This window comes from Sander vitreus, chromosome 9, assembly GCF_031162955.1.
Source record: "Sander vitreus isolate 19-12246 chromosome 9, sanVit1, whole genome shotgun sequence".
In the NCBI taxonomy this organism is placed as follows: domain Eukaryota; kingdom Metazoa; phylum Chordata; class Actinopteri; order Perciformes; family Percidae; genus Sander; species Sander vitreus.
Window position 1 is genome coordinate 18,543,868 of NC_135863.1, and position 20,964 is coordinate 18,564,831.

At 42.6% G+C, this 20,964-nt stretch overlaps 2 protein-coding genes across 5 annotated transcripts in view; both read left to right on the top strand.

The window, feature by feature from the left end:
- LOC144523484 (guanine nucleotide-binding protein G(q) subunit alpha-like) overlaps nucleotides 1-2,213 on the top strand; it is a 40,825-nt gene extending 38,612 nt beyond the window's left edge. For all 3 annotated transcript variants that reach the window (XM_078259056.1, XM_078259055.1, XM_078259057.1), the window contains exon 7: nucleotides 478-2,213. In XM_078259056.1, coding sequence (XP_078115182.1) covers nucleotides 478-668 — 191 coding nt within the window. In that variant the 3' untranslated portion in view covers nucleotides 669-2,213. The remainder of the gene's footprint in view (nucleotides 1-477) is intronic.
- Nucleotides 2,214-6,457: 4,244 nt separating this feature from the next.
- The window catches only part of tle5 (TLE family member 5, transcriptional modulator), a 40,241-nt gene continuing 25,734 nt past the window's right edge, over nucleotides 6,458-20,964 (top strand). For both annotated transcript variants that reach the window (XM_078259058.1, XM_078259059.1), the window contains exon 1: nucleotides 6,458-7,386. In XM_078259058.1, the coding sequence (XP_078115184.1) occupies nucleotides 7,360-7,386 (27 nt within the window). In that variant the 5' untranslated portion in view covers nucleotides 6,458-7,359. The remainder of the gene's footprint in view (nucleotides 7,387-20,964) is intronic.

Here is a 20,964-nt window from a genome sequence, read left to right on the forward strand (position 1 = left end):
TGTGTATTTTCTTAGCCTCCCCTTTCGAATGCAACATTCAAATTACTAGACAAAAAATGATATCCTGAGAAAAGTGGATTTTGAGGGATATAGCTCCAAAGAGTCCCATTCATTATGCACTGGCCTGTGAGCACCCCCTATATGGAACTCTGGTGGAACTGCAACCAGTTCAGAAGCCGGAAGTAACGAGAGAGTGGAACTTCTTCCCTTATTAGAAATTCTTTGGTTTCACTTATATTCTTGATTGTACAGTGACACCCTGTGGTTATAAAGCTGTACTACAAGGCAAACTGATACCTGACTGAACATGGCAGTTGAAAGTTGTTTTTTTCTTAAAAGATGCTCAGATTTGTTAACCCATACTGAGAAATGCTGAAATGAAATACTGATAAAATGACACAAAAGAACATTAAAGGTTAAATTATGCTAAGGTGATGCTCAACAGCAGCTAAAACTATTGGTCTTTTCTTCTCCCAGGCCCCCAGCGGGATGCCCAAGCAGGTCGGGAGTTCATCTTGAAGATGTTTGTGGACTTGAACCCAGACAGTGACAAGATCATCTACTCCCATTTCACATGCGCCACCGACACAGAGAACATCCGCTTCGTCTTTGCCGCCGTCAAAGACACCATCCTGCAGCTCAACCTCAAAGAATATAACCTGGTGTAAAAAAAGAAATGAGAGAGAGTGAGAGAGCAAGAGTCCTGCAGACACACACACACACACATGCACACACACATGCGCACACACGAACACACTTAATGTAGAGTCCACTTTTAGAAACACACATAATGCAGAGTCCACTTTTAGAAACACACACATCTGCAAGAAACACACTGCTGCTCAAAGAGTTTAGCATTTCTTCATACTTTACCAGACCAACACTATCGATGCTCTGTCCCTACAGTTCACTTAGCACCTTGGTTTGCCCTTATTTTAAAAGAAAGGTTATCTGTTTTGTGGCTCTAAAAGTTGCTCCTCTTGTGCAAACATAGATATAACACTCGCTCCATTCGTTCCCCTCTCTTGAGGTTTTTGGTCTGCTCCGGGGCTCCTCTTGGTCCTCGTTCGAGCTTGGGCGTTGCTAACATTTTTTCTCTTCTTTACACTACAGTATCACCAGTGCTTGTGTGTTCAAGGTGGGTAGAGGGCCTTCTCTGGATAAACTAAGCTTTTTTTTATTTAACCTGTGCATGCTATACACAACAGCACAAGGGCATGAGGCCAGGCTGCAGACCCTGGACTCTGCTTCTCTGCGAAGGGTAACTAGTTATGATTATAGGAATATATTATCAGGCAGTGCTGGGGTGCAGTAAGGTACTTGGTTCCCCTGGGTCTTGAATTGTGATTTGATTTTTGTTAACCCTGCCCCAAATCAGAGTACAGAAGCTCTGTTGAATGTAAATCAAGTTTTCATGGGCTAGACAGAGATGACTACACGTTCTCTGCAGACCTTAAATATTTTTAGCTATGTTAACTTCTTGGTTATATTATTACTGCTATTGTTCTCCAATTTAAAATTGAATTGAAGAGGACTACTCAAAGGAATGCAATGCTCCTCTTACACTTCCCCTCATTTTAAAGTGTCAACATACATCACGAAACAGAATTAAGAGACAACACTACCGGTATTTACACACTCCCCTGTCATTTTGTATCACATTGCCAAATTAAAAGCACCTAACGTTTGTTTCTGTAAATATAATTACTTTGCCAGTATCCTGTTCATCCCTTACCTGATTCAGATACTAACAAAGCCTATTAGAAAACTGGTATTGCCAAAATGAAGTGCTTAAATAATTAAGTGGATCATTCAGATGTTGGTGGCATAACAACTCACTTTGTGTGAATGTCAACTGTTGAATGTCTGAATCAAACATGTATTAGTACAGTGATTTATTTTCTTTGTTCCCTTAGATGGTGCCAATAATCTTCCTGTGCACAATGTGTGAATGATAATACCAGATTAGTATAGTGCAATAGTCAGTTGTAGATGAAATAAAGTCTTTGTGCTGCCAGTTAGCTTAAGTCACAAGTTGGTCTAAATCATCCATATGGCTTCTCACCGTAATCAACTGTATTTTGCCATATTGTTCGGCTAACCTTTGATAAACTGTAATGAATTAGCAAGAGAGTAAATGGTTCTTTTTTGTATGTCTAATTTATCAGTCAGATCTACGTATGGTTGATACAGTAAATGAGACTTCCTCCCTAGTTTCAGCTCAAAGTTTTTCCAACCGAGGAGACAGGAGGAGATTTTATACTGCTGTAAAATATCAAAACTATTTTATGGACACGTGTTCTATCTTTCTAATGATACTTCATATATTTAGTTGTTGCAGTTCTGTTTTGAGATGCTTGGCAATGGGGGGGGGGGAAACACTATTTCCATGTCGGGTTTGTGCTTTATGCAAATAGGAAAATGAAAACAGACAAAAAACGTAGTGGTTTAATATTTACTGTTCAAGGATGCTTGCATTTTTTTTTGTAATTTTTAAGGATATGTGTTGGCTATTGGTACCAATCCCATATTGTGTCTCTTGCCTGGTGGTAGTTTAAATATTCCATTAAGATGAACGTTGATAGATGGCTATTATTGTCTTCACAATGTAATTCAGGTAAGTTTTCATAACCTTTTCATCACAAGGGCTACTACTAGCAGCTTTGGTAGAAATGAAAGGACTCTATGGACAGCATAGAGCAAAAGGTGCAATTAATTAACGAGGAGGGGGGGGCTATGACTCAAGAGTGTGTTGACATCCTGTTGCGGGTGATGGCCGCAGGTTCAGTAAGGGAGGAATGCAGCAGTCCAGAGGCTTCATGACATTCCCAAGGGAGGTCTGGTGGTTGTTTGGCTCTTTGTTCACTATCTTGTTGCCTTTAGAGGAGGAGAAAGGCTAAAGTCAAAAGAAGTGGGGTTTCCCAAGGTGCAATAGCACATTTTTAGTGTCCTGGCTATCGCTAATCTAACCATCCTTTAACGCTTATATAAATGATGTGCTGATCTTCTTGGCTTTATAATATTTTCCACTATGTGGCTATGCATATTTGGTTTATCTTCTCATTGGTAGTGTTTCCATGTTTGGCATTGGCTGTGTTGGAGTCAGAAAAAGGGGAGTGCTTGGGACATTTTGACCTTTTTTTGTGCACGTTGAAAGAGCTGGAAGGGTCGGATTAAACATCAAAGAAATTATTACAGATCCTGCTGTACTCCCTCAGTGTCTCAAACTGTTTGCCAAAAGGTTTACAATTAAAAAGAAATCTTATTTTCTACGGAAAAGCTGTATGATCTGCTGAGTTTTAGGGGAATTCACACTCCTTGTGTATTACTTGGCCTTGATTTTAGTCACATGCACCCAGTAAGAGTAATCTTCACATCTCTGGGGCAAGTGTGTACATTGTGTTGATAAAGCCATTATCTTGTGTGTTTTGTGCATCCTAAAACACTTAATGAAGGGACATGTATATGTATGCTAAGTGCCATGATTTTATACGAGTTGAAACAATATTGGAGATGTTGCAATGCTCTGACTGACAATTCAAGTTATTTGGGCTGAGATCTTGTTTTTCATGTATTGGTAGTGGGTTGGTCTTTGGTGCTTCAGCCAACATTTAAAGGCCTTTGCTTAACCAGTTTGTCCCGTGTATAGGGTGATGATTTTCACACTCACAAACACAAGTGAATTTTTTCGCTGTCACAATACAGTACACTTTTTAGTTTGAAATGATAAGAACTTATGTATTATAATATGTGGATGAATAAACTAGCTGACAGACTTTACCCGAAGCTTGGAAAGGAGTATTGTGTTCTGCTTCACTGCTGGGATAACATGGTCATGTCTATTTGTATTTAAAATCCTCCAATTCTATCCATTTCCCTGAACTGTGGCTTCCAACCTTAAGGGCAGGTGTGTGCGGGGTCTTTTACCTTCCATTTCTTATAGATGAGATGTTTTGCAGGAAATGGACTTGAATGGACTGATATGAGGATGATAAACTAAATGAAGGTGACCACTGCAGGGACCAGTGTTGGCATGAAGTTGTACTCTTTAATAACTTTATTGCATAGGTGTTTACATGCTGACTATATGTGCACTGCATGCCTTGTCTGGTTAGCCCCTCACAGCCGCATCACCAACACACAAAAAGTTACATGGTTACACTACCAGTGATTGGAGCCAACAGCAGAGCTGGGTCATTTATTTCAAAATCCTTCCCACTGATGTGTTCTGTATTTGCTTTATTCAGCGTAGAATGCATTGTGGAGTAGATTTGTATGACAATCCAGTACAAAACACTGTGCCAAACAAAATCAATCAGCCACAGAAAAGATTAAGATTAAGAAAAATTCACAATTTGTCGTAACCTGTCCCAGAGATCTGTGGTAAGATCATTATGGTGTATTTTTTTTTTTCTCCAAATGAAGCTTGTGTGTAAAGCCTCAGCATTAATGTATTTATTGAAAGACTTGCCAAGTGAAGGTACTGAAATGGCCATTATAATATTTTGCTGGTTCTAATCGCGAGTGAGTGAGTGAGTGAATGAATATGCTGTGTGTTTACGTGTCTGCCATTCTCCGCTCTTCTTTTTTCCCTTACTTGATTGGACTGTGTATTCTTTCCCGGGGTCGAAGGCACTGAAACTGCACCACTGCAATGGGCCTGCATTCATGCAACTTAGATGTCCGTTCAGCCGTGCTCGTTGGTACTCTGAGGGGTGTGTGTGTGCGTGCGTGTGTATGTATGTGTACACTTTTGATGGCTATTGTTTATGCTTGAGATCCATTCTGATTAGAAGGATGGACTTACGGTAATATTAAAAGCTATGTTTGCATCTTTCATTTTTTTTTCTTTTGTAAGGTTGACACACCTTAACACGTATTAAGGACCACTTAAGATGACACTTATTTTTAAAGAGTTCAAATAAATTTTGTGTAGTGGTGTACAAATTGAAAGTAATGTATTTTTGTTTGATTTTTTTTCTTCTTTTTTTAAGTATACCAAATGTAAATTATGTACAATAAGTGTGCCAATCCCCTTTCTTTGTAAAGCCCGACTCTTAACAAGTGCCAATGTTGTGAAAAATGAAGGGGCCTGTGAATTTCATGGTCCAGTTTTTAAAACAAATAAACACTTAAGTATGTGATTAATTAACTAAAAAAGGACAATTTTATTCTATATTTAAGATTAACGATAAACTGCTGTTTTTAAGATAAATGTAATTTTAATTGCATGTGTTTGTCAGGTTAGGGAGGGGGTGGGTGGGTGAGATACTGTATTCACGCAACGCCCTGGTGAAAAGGGTCCTAATGGTTATTGATTTACAGTATTTTAGCCATATTTCTCTTTTGTATGTTTCATTTCAACCACTGTTGCCTGAACCTCATTCAAACATGAAAATGATTTTCATAGCCTTCTCCTTTTAAATGTTTTAAATTGGAATAAAATATGTTCCTATACTCTCTTATTGCATCCTTGTACATTTCCTTTTGCAGTGAGAATTTGTTTTCTTACAGATTGTGATTAAAGGATCATGTCACTTTTTATGTCCACTACTACAAGTTGTGAATACTTTGAGCAACTGCCGCAAATTTCCAGACCATGCTTTAGATTACATTTCCCTACCTTCCAGTTAGCTGTTGGTTTCCATTAATTTCAGTAAAATGTTAAGATCAAGACCGTTATCATGTGACATATACAGGTGTAATTTGTATTAAATGGACTAAAACATGCACAATAGTGGTTTGGTTTCCTGGTCAACAGTTAATGCTGCGGCTGTCTACAGTCCTACCAGCTTGTAAATGAATGTGAACATCAATTAAATTGTCATCACTGACAAAAAACAATACTCAAGTAACAGGAGTAGACAGAATAAGGTAAAACTTTATTTGAAAAGTTTGTGAAGCAACAAAGTTAAATTATTTTAATAAAGATAAAAAAAATTTTTAAGGCGATCTGGCATTCATTGTTTTGATATGAATTTTCAAAGCAACACAGGCAATAACCAGGATAATCATACATACATTTATTTCAGGTGAGAGAGGTTCTCAGTATTTCTAAAATTCTGGTAAAGGGAAAAACTGAATAGCATGTTTTGTCAGAATCATTTTACTTTTTATTTTTTCAGAGGTTACCTGAAGCATTATTACAGGCTTGAACAGCTATAAACTGTGAAATGGTATTTGTATTTGTACGCATATTTACCTTCGTATGTAGGCATGTATAATATTAATTATTGTTAATGTTATTACTGTAGTGGCTTGAGCCCGTGCGTATTGTCCAGTGCACTGATAGAACCATATCATCCCTCCAGTGACTGTGAGACTGTGGTGAGCTGTCCACACGAGGCGCTAGTTGCCCAGACATCAGCCGGCTGATAAGGTAGATCTGCGGCGTGTAGATCTGCGCGGCACCACGGCGGTCACCGCTCATCTAGCCGCTTTGTTTCTGTGTGGGGCGTTCAGCAGCACAGCAGCGTCGCGTCTACCCACAGCTCCAGGAATGGACTGACTTTCTAGCTTCACCACCGCTGACAAATCCACTCTGTTTCTTCACGACTCCTCGGATAAACGTTCAGAGTTTAACTCAAGCCTGGGATCATTTTAATTTGATGTTGATTAGCCGTCTGAGCGACAACACAGATTGTCTTTTCACTCGCGCGACTTATTTGTAGCCGCTGGACGAAACTGGATTGAACTTAAACGAACCCGCAGACATTTTGTTATTTCTGAGAATTAGAGCGTTTTTTTTTGTTTTTTTTTCTTTCTTACTTTTTCATCAGTCGCAGCTGGCTGAAGCGAGCGAACTGAAAGCTTTAAAGGACCACCACAAGGCGAAGGAAGAAACCATTACCCTCTCTGCTCGCCAACTAAATCCAAACACCACTGCGTTCATATCGTTTTTAATTTACACGCGTTGAGCTCGCATCGCTGCCGCTTGTGCGTTAAAGGCGGAAGGCTTGCAACTGCGATGGATCATTTTGACTGACAGCTTTTGAAGAATTAGCTAGCTTAGCCAGTGAGGAACCAGCACTGGTGGTGGTTTCCTGTTTACAGACGCAGTAAATACGGGATCGGGACAGGTAACGTTGCAGCTGAATGGTCTTGCATCACCCAGACAAGACACCGACTCTTTTACCTCGCGAACGACGGCAAAGTGCATCACTTATATTCGGCTTAATTTTTCAGTGGGGGGTTGCTGGCTACCGTTAGCTAGCTAGTCATCCTGCTACCGCTGGACAGCTCCTGTGTAAGGCAGGGCTAACGTTAGCTTTGGACAAAGGATCAACGCAAGGAAAAATATAAACACAGGGCACTCAGTCGATCGTGTTTGGGAAGGAAAGCAACAAACAAGGAATTGACATGATGTTTCCACAATCAAGACACTCAGTAAGTGGTTTTTAATTTGACATTTGTTCAGAATTTAGGTACTTGCTCTACAGTGAGCACCAACTGGTTTACCCAAGCAGGTTGGTCAGGTAGGGAAATTATGCTTGCAACTTGGTTTTTTTTGGCACCATATTGTAATTTAAATAGATGTATCATAAGAAACAGGTTTCGTTTTGGCAGTAATAACGTTGGTGGTTTATAACTGCAGTGTTTAGTTATGGCAAGTTCTGCAGAATGTGTATTTTATTTTATTTATTTATTTATTTATTTTTTTAATAGAGACCCCATGGGAGAGAAAACGTTTTGTATTTTGAATTTAAACTGTTGAACTTTTTCCAAATGATGGCATCCTCCAAATCAAACAACTCTAATGAATGCTGTCATATTTCACAACCATATGATTTTTTTTACAACCTTGTGTCAGTGTATTTTCAGTTGGCTGCATTTTCCAAAATGCCAAAACCAGATATTTATTTTTCATGGTTTTGGCTGTAGTCAAAATAAAAGTGGTGTCGTCACTCTCATGTTTCATGTATGGTTGGTGAACCACTCAAAACTCACTGTACACTATTATGTGCAGGTGGCTGTTTTGTGACTGCAAAAGCGCACATCTCTGTTCCCCCAAATCTCAAGTTTCCATGGTAACAGAAACTAAGTCCAGGGCATGTATTCATCAGTGATGAGGGCTCTGAGCCCATTGGTCAAACATTTCTGTTAAGTGACTGGCAGAATTGTGTTACTTGTCACTGTTGAAATATCCAGTTGTGTCAGTACTGCTTTGGAGCAGTGATACTTTTAGCCAAGGGTAAAAAAAAAAAATGGTGTTTCTGGATGGGACCCAGACTCAAATTGAAAATAGAAGCCAACTCTATTGGTTTCTTATGGTGCCACAAGAAACCCGCTAGAAACTTTAAATATGGTGGCTTACTTGTATTTTCACCTCCTAGTTTTGGCTGCCATTTCATCTTTCCCTTGGAAGGGCAAATCTAACATAAGGCATTTGTGTCAGTCCAGAACAGGTAAACACAACTGCAAGAAGACTGTTGTGTTGCCAGGGACTGTGCCCCTCTGCTTCTCCCTGGCAACGTCTTGTTGCCACAGCTAGTTCTTTTACTGCTCAAAGCAGAAGAGTTGTTTGCTGAAGCTAGAACCTGAACGTCTTTTGTGACATGAATGGGTTTGCCCTTTGGCAGTCAGTCGGCGGCAGCCTGATTGTGGTGAGCCAACTGATGTGTGTTCTCAGACTAGGGAGCAGAATGTGAGGATTTGGGAACCTCTGGCCTGGGTTGTCAGATGAGTGAAATCCTGTATAAGCTGTGTGTCCTTACCGAGTTTAACTTAAGTGTCTTGAAACTGATGATCTAAAAGGACGTTTTTTTGTTTGTTTTTTCCAACTGCAAATCGAAAAACCTACTACATTTTGGGCTGATTTCTCTGTAACTTATCCTCAATCAAATATCTGTCACTATATTAAATGCAGTCTTATCACGGCTCCTTTATAGATGAAAAGGGAAAACGCACAGTTGGGATACAAAAGACTTGAGGTGCTTTTCGTACTTCAATTCAACAGTGGCAATGCCATATTAGCAGTAAGAGTAGACTGTTTTTATTTTGGTCCCTGTCAGTAGTCGCAATGTTTTGATTGTGAAGTATTTACCCACTGAATGAAGTGCGATGCAAAGTCAGGTTCTTTTCATTTTCTATTTTAAGTTATTGCGTCTCAAGGCATAGCGGGTGAAAAAATATGGCACAAAGCTGGCCCACTTTTAGGCGACGTCCACAATTACTAGGTTTTTATTTTAAAACAAAGATGATCTCTGACCTCACAGGTATTTTAGCACTGTTTAGCACATCACAGACCACTCACGTACACTGGGCATGCATGTGCTGGTGTAAACATGGTGTAAGGCTGATAACATCGCTGGGCACAGGAATTGGTGCAAATCGCTCAAATAATAGCTTGCCTCTTGGGCGTGCAGGCAGTAGTAGCATTATAAAATACAGAATTTAACTGCACACCAGCTGCTAGCATCGAAAACAAGGTCAGAAATGTCTGTTATTCGTTATCCATGTTGAATTAACCACAAGTAGTCAAGGCTAATGTTTGTTTTCTTCCGGGAAAGGGTCACATGATAGGGGCGTGACAAATCAGGGAAGTAAACATCGGGACTGAGCGAACAACATTTGTGTCTAAGTCGTCGTTTACAAAGGTCTCCGTTTCTGCCCATCTAGACTAAAACACAACAGAGTTTTCAAACTAAAACGGGGTCAGCAACGTTTCCAAACGTCTCCATTTAAAGGTGCAGTAGGTAAGCCTTATAAAACTAACTTTCTGTCGTATTTGCTGAAACTGACCCTATGTTCGAGTAGAACTACATGAAGCAGGTCATTTAAAAAACAATCCGGCTCCTCTAGCACCACCTACAGCCTGTAGTGCGATTTGCAAAAGTCCACCGCTCCCTGTTCAGATGCTCCAATCAGGGCCGGGGGGGGTGTCTAACTGCATGTCAATCACTGCTCAGGCACACGCATTCATTCTCCCTTGTGGAGGGAGGGGCTTAGGAGGCTGTTTTGGGCTTAAGCGGAAAGGGGGGAGGGACTGAGAAGTTGTCGATGTTCAAATTTTTTGGCTAAGTCCTGGATCTTCGCAATCCTACCTACAGCACCTTTTAAGGAAACCTTTTAGGCTACGTCCACAATTACTAGGTTTTAATTTTTTTATTTATTTGCACTAATTTTATTACATTGTTGACACTGGAAAGGAGTTGCTTTTAATCTCGTTGTACATGTGTATAATGACAATAAATGGCATTCTATTCTATTTGGAAATGCCGGAGTAGTGTTGACGCGAGGCGTAAACGTAGCAAGAAATATGCCTTTTAAAACGAAGACGTAGCGGTGTGGATGTAGCCTCAGTCCTTGCTTCTGTTCTCCTGAGCCGTGCCCTCGATCATCAAACATGCAAAGGAGAGGACGGAGATGCTAGCGCGCTCATAAATGACAGCAAAACATTGTAGGGAACTCTCAGCATATATATTTTTTTCATTCAGCTAAGGCGCTTTGAAATAAGATGCTGGTGGGCAAAAACCCTGGACAGTAGAACCTTTGGCAAGTAGATCTCCCTCGTCTGTGTGCTAAAACCAAAATGTGTGTGTTCATCACAGTAATGACGGTATTGCAAAATCCATGTCGTGACAGAAAGTGACAAAACCGGTATACCGCCCACCACTACTTTAGAGGCCCGTTTCACCCCCCCCCCCCTTCCTCTGGGTGAAGTGGCGAAGCGGTGGTCTCTTGATAGGGTGAGAACTTCATCACCTTCTCCAAGGTGAGAGCAGCTGGGCCAGTCCACTCCTGCCTGCCTGCCTGATAGGAGGCTATTTTTCTAATCCAACTGAGTGCCCTTATGCTGCTTGATTGGAGTATTAAGACCCAACACGCAGGATTAAAAATGGACTTTGGGAATGTAGGATGTCTCTTCACTCGTTCTGCAGCTGCTTTAGCTGTAACCTGCTACAACAAGCCATTTCCAACCCTGCGCAAATACACCTGTGTACTGGAACCACACACACACACACACACACGCGCACACACCCTTAACTGTGGCTTTAAACTTAAATATACAGTGAACACACACACACACACACACACACATGTCTTCCCTCTTCAAATCCCCTTCCTCCTCAGCTGCTGCTGTCACAGGGGCCCGAGGATGGGGAGAATGTGTGACACTCATATAGATATGAGTGTCAAAGATAAGGAGTTGGAGGAACAGCACTGCCTCATAATGACAGATCTTTCAAACTGACTCACTCAGCACCAAATCTGCTTTCCTTCCATTTTCCTTTGTTCTCTCTGTAGCAACATTAGTGTTAGAGTTCCATAGGATGTGAACAAAAGCGGTACATACACACATTTCCACTCTGGATATGCACAATCAAGGATCCTCTCATGTGTGATGCGTTCAATTTAAAGCAGAAGAGGACTTGCAGCGCAAGCTGTACTGGTGGTGATGTGTGGTCACACTGCATTAAAATAATGTTAAGGCGTTTCCTGTGTGAATCATAGAAGATGTTGCCTTTGCCTGGACACTTTAGCCAATTTATTTTGGTAAAGTAAAGTTTATGTGAAAGGACCTTGTGGCTTTTAGCTGAACACTGGGTCAGGCAATTTTTTTCCCCCATTTGGATGGTGCTGCTTTTTTTTTTTTCCACAAGAGATGCTCGTTACGGGTTTACCGCCATCTTTCACAGTTTGACATTTTGTTTTTGTTATATGGGTGCATATTGTTATAGGCATGCTGAGTGGAAGTGCTTACCTTTTTATAGGTTTGCCAGGATTTCTTTTTACAAACTGTAAATATAGCAAAATTGCAATATTGTTAAATTATCTTGGAAACAAAATTAATAAACGATTTCGTTTTTTTCCAGATAGATGTCCCATTTAGACACAAAGAAGACCAAGGTTTAAAAAGAATGTATGTGTCTTTTTAGTCAATGGTTGCATTTTAATCCACTGTCACAGGTTACTGGCACAGTTCATTGGTTTAATAGGAAAAAGCCTCATTTGATAGCGACACAGTGCCTGACCCACTTGATAGCATTTGCCATATTGTTTGGGTGTTGATTAATCCTAATGCAGCTTCAACAAAGCTGGCCGTGGCGTGAAAGTGGAGCAACAGAAGGGCTTGGTGCCAAAGCCGGAGAGTAGCGCAAGTAATATGGAGGCGAAATCACTCCAGTCCCCTGAGCCCATGTTCCACTGTAGAGATGGCCACAGGTTGTGTGTGTATATATATATATATATATATATATATATATATACTACACACACACACACACACACACACACACACACACACACACACACACACACACACACTTGCTCTCTCTCCCTCCTCCTCCTGCTTGTCTCCCTTTATCATGCGTTTCCTCCCAGATCTGATGTAGTGGTGGGAGGGTCAGGGGCAGAGGGTGCACAGGCATTATTAAGCCCACTTGAATTAACAGGACAGCCCCCAGCCTTTCCTCTAAAGCCTCCAGCTGGGGGGAGCTTAATCCCCATGGTCCCCTGTCTCGCCCATTAAACAAACTCCCCCCACCCCTTCGCCGTGTGTGTGTGTGTGTGTGTGTGTGTGTGTGTGCGTGCGTGCGCGCGCGCGACAATCCTGGCTGTATGTGTTTGTTGATGGGGGGTACTAGACATTGAAGCGTGCGCACACACACACACACACACACAAGCAAACATGGCATCGAACACACAAACATACACTTTAGCTCTCTTCTCTGCTGGTAATTATTGCTCTATACATGCATAGAAATAAAAGGATTTTTCCCTTTCACCAATCAACAGTAAGAACACACACACACACACACACACACACACACAAACATTCTTACCAGCCTCAAGAGTCTTATCTGCTTTTTGTATCTGGGGAACAAATTGAATGTGGGGCTTGACACACGCAGGCCAGCAGATGTCTGGGTCGTTAAGGTTAGGCCAGCTGATTAGCATGACAAACAGAGCCCCGCAGAGCTCCCAAACACCCCCACCCTGCAGGAGGCCCTGCTATTGAGTGACCGAGTTGAAGCCATGGGTCACAGGTGATGTTGATTTTTGTGAAGGGCCACAGTGGATGATTGTCAAAATGCTTTGGGGTTGGTTGAAAGGGAGGTCTGTAGACTGGTGCAGCCCTTCTCTTCTTGAGCACACACACTGACTTGGACTCAAGTAGGCAGAGTAGATTTGAATACACGTTCAAACACTCTGACTTATACCCCCCTATATACAGCAGACCCGTGCACCCTAGTATGCATGCACACTTTCTTTTAAATTGTTCTTTAGGCTTTTTATGCCTTTTGATAGTGCCATTAGAGAGATGACCGGAAACATGGGGTGGGGGGGGAGATACAACAAAGGTTTCCCAGCTGGACTCTAACCGGGATCGGCATCTTAACACCTAAAACATAGGGTGCCCCAGGTAAATGCACTTTCAACCTGTTTGACTGTCACAGGTCATCACTAAGCTTCCATCTAGAGTTGGGTCGGTTTCCTGTTTGGTCTGGTTTACAAGGCTAAACCGTTAACCGGTCATGTCATGTCATCTTCTGGCAAAGTTAAAAAGTAGCCTACATTAGCAACCTGTGCAGATGGCCTCATGCCACTAAATCCAACTTGTATTTGCAAGCAGTGTTGGGCAGTAACGTTACTAGTTTAACTACTTCTTAATAGCGTAGCTGTTTTCTGAATAAAATAGCTTGGCTCTTTTTGATCAAGTAACATTAGCACGGTAGTGTCCACGCATGCTAACATACATTTCCCCTGAGCATTCTGAAGCTCAAACTCTCAAGTGCTTTCTCATCAGTCTGACTCGGGTGCGGCTGAGTGGTAAAATTTGGTATACCGGTTCGGTCCAGTATTTGGCTTGATGTCAAACAGGTTTGAAAATGTTTACACCGGCCTAAGCCTATTTCCATCCAAATTTTGCATAAATTGAAACCGACTTTCCAGAGAATCTGCAAAAGAGAATGCAAATTAATGTGCATTTCCAATCACTACCGTTATGCCGATATAAGGAGTTGGGTGGATCAAGATCAACAATGGGTTGTAGTCTTCTCTCTTGTCTTGTCCTCACAGATCTTTATGTCTGCCGCAATTTTTCTTTAGTGGCGCTGAAGCTTAAGTGAACGTTTAAGTCACATGCTTCATCCACGTTATGATTTATTTGATAAGTCTGTTTCCATAGCACTTCGTCGCATTTTGCTTTTATCGATACACCAACTCAGGTTTTTTTATACCCTACTGTTGAAGTACTCCACCTATTGTTCAAGTGTCAGATATAGTCCAAACAGGATGCAGACAGCTAATACAAATTCTGGTTATTCAATTGTGCATTTTGTTGCTCATGCTTAGGCCACATGAGCCAGCAGCATTTTAAAATTTCTGTAAAGTGTCTACCATTTCCAAAATGTAATTAGTGGTTTACAAAGCAAGCATGATGAGGGGAGTTTGTCGGCCAGTGAGGATTCTTAGATTTAGATCATACTGACTCTGAGATGCTTCATATGACATCAGCATTATCAAATACATTCTTTAGAGAGCCTTTTTGAAAAGGTGTGTGTTTGGTGCCACATATTACAGAATTATACAGCTTCATGCGTGTTCATTAGTGTGAATACAGCTAAAGCAGCACACACTCACACCCTTTCTGCACCATCCCTTTGGAGTTTATAGCATACACTAGAGGAGCATCTGGCTTGATGGAAATGCTGAATCAAGGTGACAGAAAACATGTCACCACTCTATGAATGATGCAGTCCCTGATGTGCCAATCAGTTACACAACTTTCACCTTGTGGTAATTTATTGTGTTGGACAGAAGTAACTGAAGCATCTGTAAGGACTCTATAAAAATCTACTCAGTAAATTTAATTTACAGAATAAAAGACCACATAAACAAGCAGTGGCATATTACAGTACAGGCAACGCCTGCCATCATGAGCTTAAACATTCAGGGCTTCCCCCTAAACATTGATGAAAACAAGGTTTTTAAGCTGTATCTGTACCTCTTTGTCTGCTTGGGCTGCTTTGCCTTACGTAAAGTACCGCAGCAAATTCACCAGAAAGAACGTGACTATAAATAAAAAACAGATGTCAACTGAGTTGTACCATGTTTTGGGTTTAGCTCAAGTCCGTGGGAGCTACTGATGTAAATATCTGTCTGTTTCTGGGGCATTTATGGACGTCTGAGTGTGTGCAGATTTGTGTGTTTGTGCGTCTGTGCATGACTGAAGGCTGTTGTGCGTGAAGAGAAAAAAGTAGAATGGTTATGAGTTTGTGGTTGTGTTTACGTGCACGTTCACACACACACAGTCGAGAGCTCATCGGGTGGTGTGTGTTTTTTTTTTGTGTGGGAGTGAAGATGGTGTGGGGGGGATGGGGGGTGGAGTGTAGCGGCTGCATCAGTATTCAGCAGTGGCTCCCTACGAGGAGTGTGTGGGAGGTGGGAAGGGGGGAGGGAGGGAGGTGGTTGTGGGTGGGGCAGCACTTCCTTGGAGCAGAACGGTGCAATGGGCTGGAACAAAGCGGCTCGACGGGGGGCTGCCGGATTGGCCCTCCCTGGCCAGGGTCCCTAGACCTGCCAAAATGCAAGGCACTGCACCAGTTTAGACAAGGGAATTAGCTGCTCTGTTTGTGTGCCTAAAGGCTCTGCAACATCAACCCGACGGCCAACCATCGGCAAAAAAGGCAGTCGGACTGATCAGTCGGCTCCCGTCTCTCAAAAAAGTGCCTCAGAACACACCGAAACGGTGACGGAACATCTCTCTAGACCTAGTCAAAGAATTTCTAATAAGGGAAGAAGTTCCACTCTCTCGTTACTTCCAGCTTCTGAACTGGTTGCAGTTCCACCAGAGTTCCATATAGGGGGTGCTCACAGGCCAGTGCAGAATGAATGGGACTCTATGGAGCTATACCCCTCAAAATTCACTTTTCTTAGGATATAATTTTTTGTCTAGTAATTTGAATGTTGCATTCGAAAGGGGAGGCTAAGAAAGTACACACTGCTGGGTGTTAGATTTTTTGAAAGTGGCTTTTGTTCTTTACGGCAAGCTCTGAGTCGCTTCCTTTGTTCTCTCGAAGCATCGACAACACAGCTGACAGGTTAGCCTCTCCCTGTCAATACACGTGGTAGAAAGAGGTTTGCTAATGTTTTAAAGACCACGCCGAAATATTCACTCTGACATTCTGGTTCTGCTTTGGATGCCGTCAAGCGGGATCTCCGATCGTAATCAGTCCTTGACCAATCAGCAGTCATTAGCAGAATGCTAGCGTGTTATGGGCAACGACCCAACCTGTAAGAAATCACACACAAGTACTCGTTCATTCAACTTTTGACCTATAATCCATGTTGAACTTGCAAAAACTACAATAAAATCTGAGATTTCTCAACGACAATCCGGCGAAAGAGACAAATTTAGCCGTCTAGCTCCATAGAGTCCCATTCATTTAGCACTGGACCGCGATCACCCCCAGTGGAACTCTGGTGGAACTGCAACCAAATTCGGTACAATGGGGCTGAATGAGGAGTGGAACGGCTTTCCGTAGACGGGCTTTGACCTAGTCAACACAGAGCACGCTGTCGTCAGTCATTGTTTTCATCAGAGAGTGTTGATAGTAGTCAAGAAGGGTCGTTGTTGTCATTACTCGCTGAACGGAAGAAAATACGATGGCTAGTAATAAGAAGATACTGGCGTTGTCAGCTCCGGTTTTCTCGTGCACTGATTCGCTAGTCAAGGGCTAGCACTCCACCAATCAGATTGGTTGTTGAGTCCGACTGCCCACTGGCCGATTCAACAAGTCAAATCGGCCCAAAATGGATGCCGGCGGCTCCTCTAACTGACGACGGCACAGAACACGCCGAACAGACTTGAGTCACCGACCTCGCCAGACTGTCCGACGCCCGATAATCGGGTTGGTGTGTCAACGCTTTAAGAGCAGTAAGGGCCAGACTGGAACATTATGCCACCTCATCTCCACCAAAATCCTTCAGGCACCATGAGGATTCACAGCAAGGCAATAAAACCTCCCTCGTTCAGGAGGGGGGGAGATGGTGAGGACAGACGTCCACTATGAGACAGGACTGGTTTCTATCGTGTTGTATTCAGAATACATGTTGGCAGGTGTTGTCACCACCCTGCTGTGAGGGGAGGTCAGTGTCCCGCTAGTCCTGAGTGCAACCAGTCCCATCCTTTTTAAACATGCTTGACGGGACACTCTGTCAACTGTGCCACTCAGACTAACGAAATGTTCTTATCGTAGTAAGCGGGTATACAGCCTGAAAATAGTTTAAAAAAACACTCAGGGCTGCAGTGGTGTGGGTGTGTTGCTACAGGTAGCCCATCAGTGAGAACACAAAAATTATCCAGGAAATCCATATTTAGTAATATATTGATTAGTTTGAAGAATCATCAGACACTCAAACAATGCACAGCGCTATACGGTATTACAAGACATTTTACAACAAGTGAAAAGCCTGCTGTCATAGAGAGGTGCGAGACGTGATAATCGTTCCAATATGGGGATAACTGCACACTCTTTGGGACTTTCTGTTCTTAAAGGCATTCATAGTGTTGCACCCGTTTGTACATACAAAAAGTGACAGAAGTAGTTGTGTAAAGAATTTCAAAAAAAGAATACAATAGCAAAGTTCAAATACTCTCTCACCTCTGCATTCCTGGTCATTTGCTGCGTGAAGCGGACTTGCTTGTTGGGTTGTCGTTTTTCGGGAAAGTTACAAAAAAAGTTGGACGCATTCGCCCAACTTTCAATGTATGAAAGGTGTAGGGGGAGGGGGCTTCAGGCGCTGTTCAACCATCTGACAAGCACTTTTGAAGCACACTAAAGCCTTAACACACAGTGAGCACACGGTCAATGCACTGGTGTCATTGAAATGAATGAGCAGCTTGTCTTTTTTTTTGACACTGTACTGTTCTCTGTGTGTGAACGTGTGAAACCTGCTGAAATGTCATAATGTAGCATAATATAAAGATAAGATTGGGACTCCTACTCAAAATGAAACGGCTTGGATTGGAGTCGAGGGAAAAAATAGCTCTACCTTTTTTAAAACTTTTAACATGTGCACACACCAGAACTTTAATGCCGGCGCCTCAGTTGAGCAGATGAAACAGAAGTTCTCTGTTGTCAGCCACGTGCCAGCACTCCAGCTTTCTACTTTCATTGTCCACTTAATTGATGCAAACTTTGGGACTAATCTTCCTTTCCTCCCTCCATGTCTTCCCTCCTTCGCTGGCTGTTGTAAGTAATAACCTTGGTTTTTACAAGCAGGCATCAATCATCTGCACAACCGTATTGGGTGTAATCTTAAAACCCCCATTCTGTGAGGCTGGCTTTAATCTCAGACATGGTCTCCAAACCCACAGCCCTGTCGGCCTCACCACTTTCCCCACTCTTGACAAATTGCCCATTTCCTTTGGCTTTGCAATCTCTGCACTATTTTTCCGTGTGTGTCCGTGTGGTGCCTGCCCCCACCTTGTTTCTGCTATGTTTGTGTGCGTGTGTTTGTGGGTAAAGTCAAACACATTTTTATGCATCTGTTTCCAGGGCAGTGTGCCTTAAGTGTCATGTTTGTGTGTGTGTTTGTACTGCGCGCTTGGCTGGCCTTGCACAGGGGGTCAAGACAGTTCTGCGGTGTGAGGAGGGAGGCCGAGCCATGCCAAGCCTATGTTTGCAAGGGCACTTCACTCGAAGTGATAAAAGTAGAATAATCCCCTATAAAGCAAGTTAACGAGGGCAAATCTGTTGGGCTGCAAGGGGGGAGGGGGGTGTGTGTGTGTGTGTGTGTGTGTGTGGGATAAGACTGCAGAAATGGGGGTAAGCCTTGGCTTGGTTCGTGAGAGATAATAATCAAAATCAAATTCCTGACCCAAACAGGATTAGGCTCTCCCCGCAGGCTAAAGCTCCTGTCCAGAGCAGCTGAAGACACAATCCTATTCCTCAGCCTCCTCACTAAACACACGCACACACTGAGCAGCTAACATAGCAAGGCGCACTTGGCCCAGACGGAGTTGGCCAGGGAGAGCTTGGATGTGGGCCAGTTAGCCCTGTCCCTCTCTCAGATCACTGGGCACATATGCTTTATTTCAAACACTAATCTGGGATATTTAGATGGAATTGTTTGGTTGGAGCTATTCTTAGATGGAGGATGTGATCTTGTTTGGTGCTGGTGTATTAGCAAAAGGCTTAAGCCCTAAACGTTTGGCTTGGTGAATCATGTCATGATGGATTTTTGCTGAGAGGCTTGCCCACATGTTAAACACATACCCCACATGTTGTATTCACCAATACACAGAGCCAGCCATAATTATCCCCTTCAGTAGGGTACAGAAAATGGGAATATCTTTGGTTAGATTGCAATAATGCATTACATCTAAACACCACTTTTTACAAAGGCATTTTTTCTAAACCAAACAAATACTGCACTCACATCTAGGCTTTAATTTACCATCATTTCTAATCTCGCCACCAAACTCAAAAAAGCTAATGATTCTTTTGCTTTCAACAGAAAGGCTTTCCCATCTTCTCAGTCATTGCATTATCTTTTGAATAATAATGTGTCTGAGATGGACAGAGGAGGTGGATGGCTCAAATGGCATCCATTGGACTGTTGCTATGGAGCAAACAGACAGCCTGTCGTTGTGAAATAGGCCAACTGCTCGTCAGTGTGGATCTTCTGCATTCATTTAAAAGTGGGAGTGAGATAACATCCAGTCATTAGTGAGTGATTACAATGCCAAGGCCTCATCCCTGCCCCCATCTCACACACACACACACACACACACACACACACACACACACACACACACACACACAAATACACTCCAACTGATATGTAACCAGTCAGGCAGTGCTCCAGGAAATACAATCCCCACTCTGCTGCTACCCTCAGGCAGGATTGAGGACTGAGGAGGATGTTTTGCAATGCATCCTGCTGTTATTGTCTGTGTGTATTGTAATTGTGTATATGTGCTTGTGTGTCCAAATACTCTCCTTTTACACTGTATTCATGGTTTGTTGGTGTGTCTAATCACTGCCCCCACCACCCCCGTAATCTCCATCCCTTCTCATCGCCTTTGTCGACTGATCTATGGAGCAGAAACAGTTTTAGCCTGATTCTTATTTAAAATAGACATTATGTTTCACAGTAGATTTCACATGGATTGGACCAGATGATGAGGCCAGGAAGGGTGGCGGGTGTGGGGGGGGGTGACGATGAGTGGGCTTTGGGTTGGTGGGTGGGGGGTGGGGGGTGGGGGTGGGGCAGCAATTTCCTGAAACGATGAATCCCATTTATTCGCTGAAGACTGTCTCAATTGCCTCACCAGCGCACAAAGCTTTTTAATGCTTTAATTACGTCTCAAAGGAGCAGGGCAGAATCAAATTAGAGATTGTCCTACATTTAGGTGGTGTGTGTGTGTGATGCAAATTTGGATGTGAGGGAGAGTGCGTGTGGGCTGTTGTATCCTTGTGTATGATTCATGGCAGTGAATATTTGTTCCTCTGACAGACGAGCATCATACATAGAGGCTTATCACACCCCACACACAGATGCACACAAACGCACACCTATTCAATGTTAAGGCTCTCTGTTTTGCTCTAACACACACATATGTTTCTCTGTCACATTCACACTGTCTAGGCTATTCCTCTGTAACAAACAAAAGAGTACACATATACACACACACACACACACACTCACTCGTTAGCCTAGCCTCTTTCTTGCACAAACACATTTTCACTCACACAGCGTGTAGGCACCTTTTTTGTCACAGCAGATGGCATGTGTCACAATATTACGGCAGTATTTCATTAACATTATGGGCATCCATCTGTTGTGGGCTCTCAGGCCCCCATAGAGCACCTTGTTTTGGTCACTGACAGAGAGAGGGATAATAAACATTGTTAGCTGTGTATATTGCATGGAGCCAGGACCAACCTGCAAAGTCTGGTTGTGAAGTGGTAAAAGTATCACGGCGGAACTGTGAGAATTGTCCTTCAAACT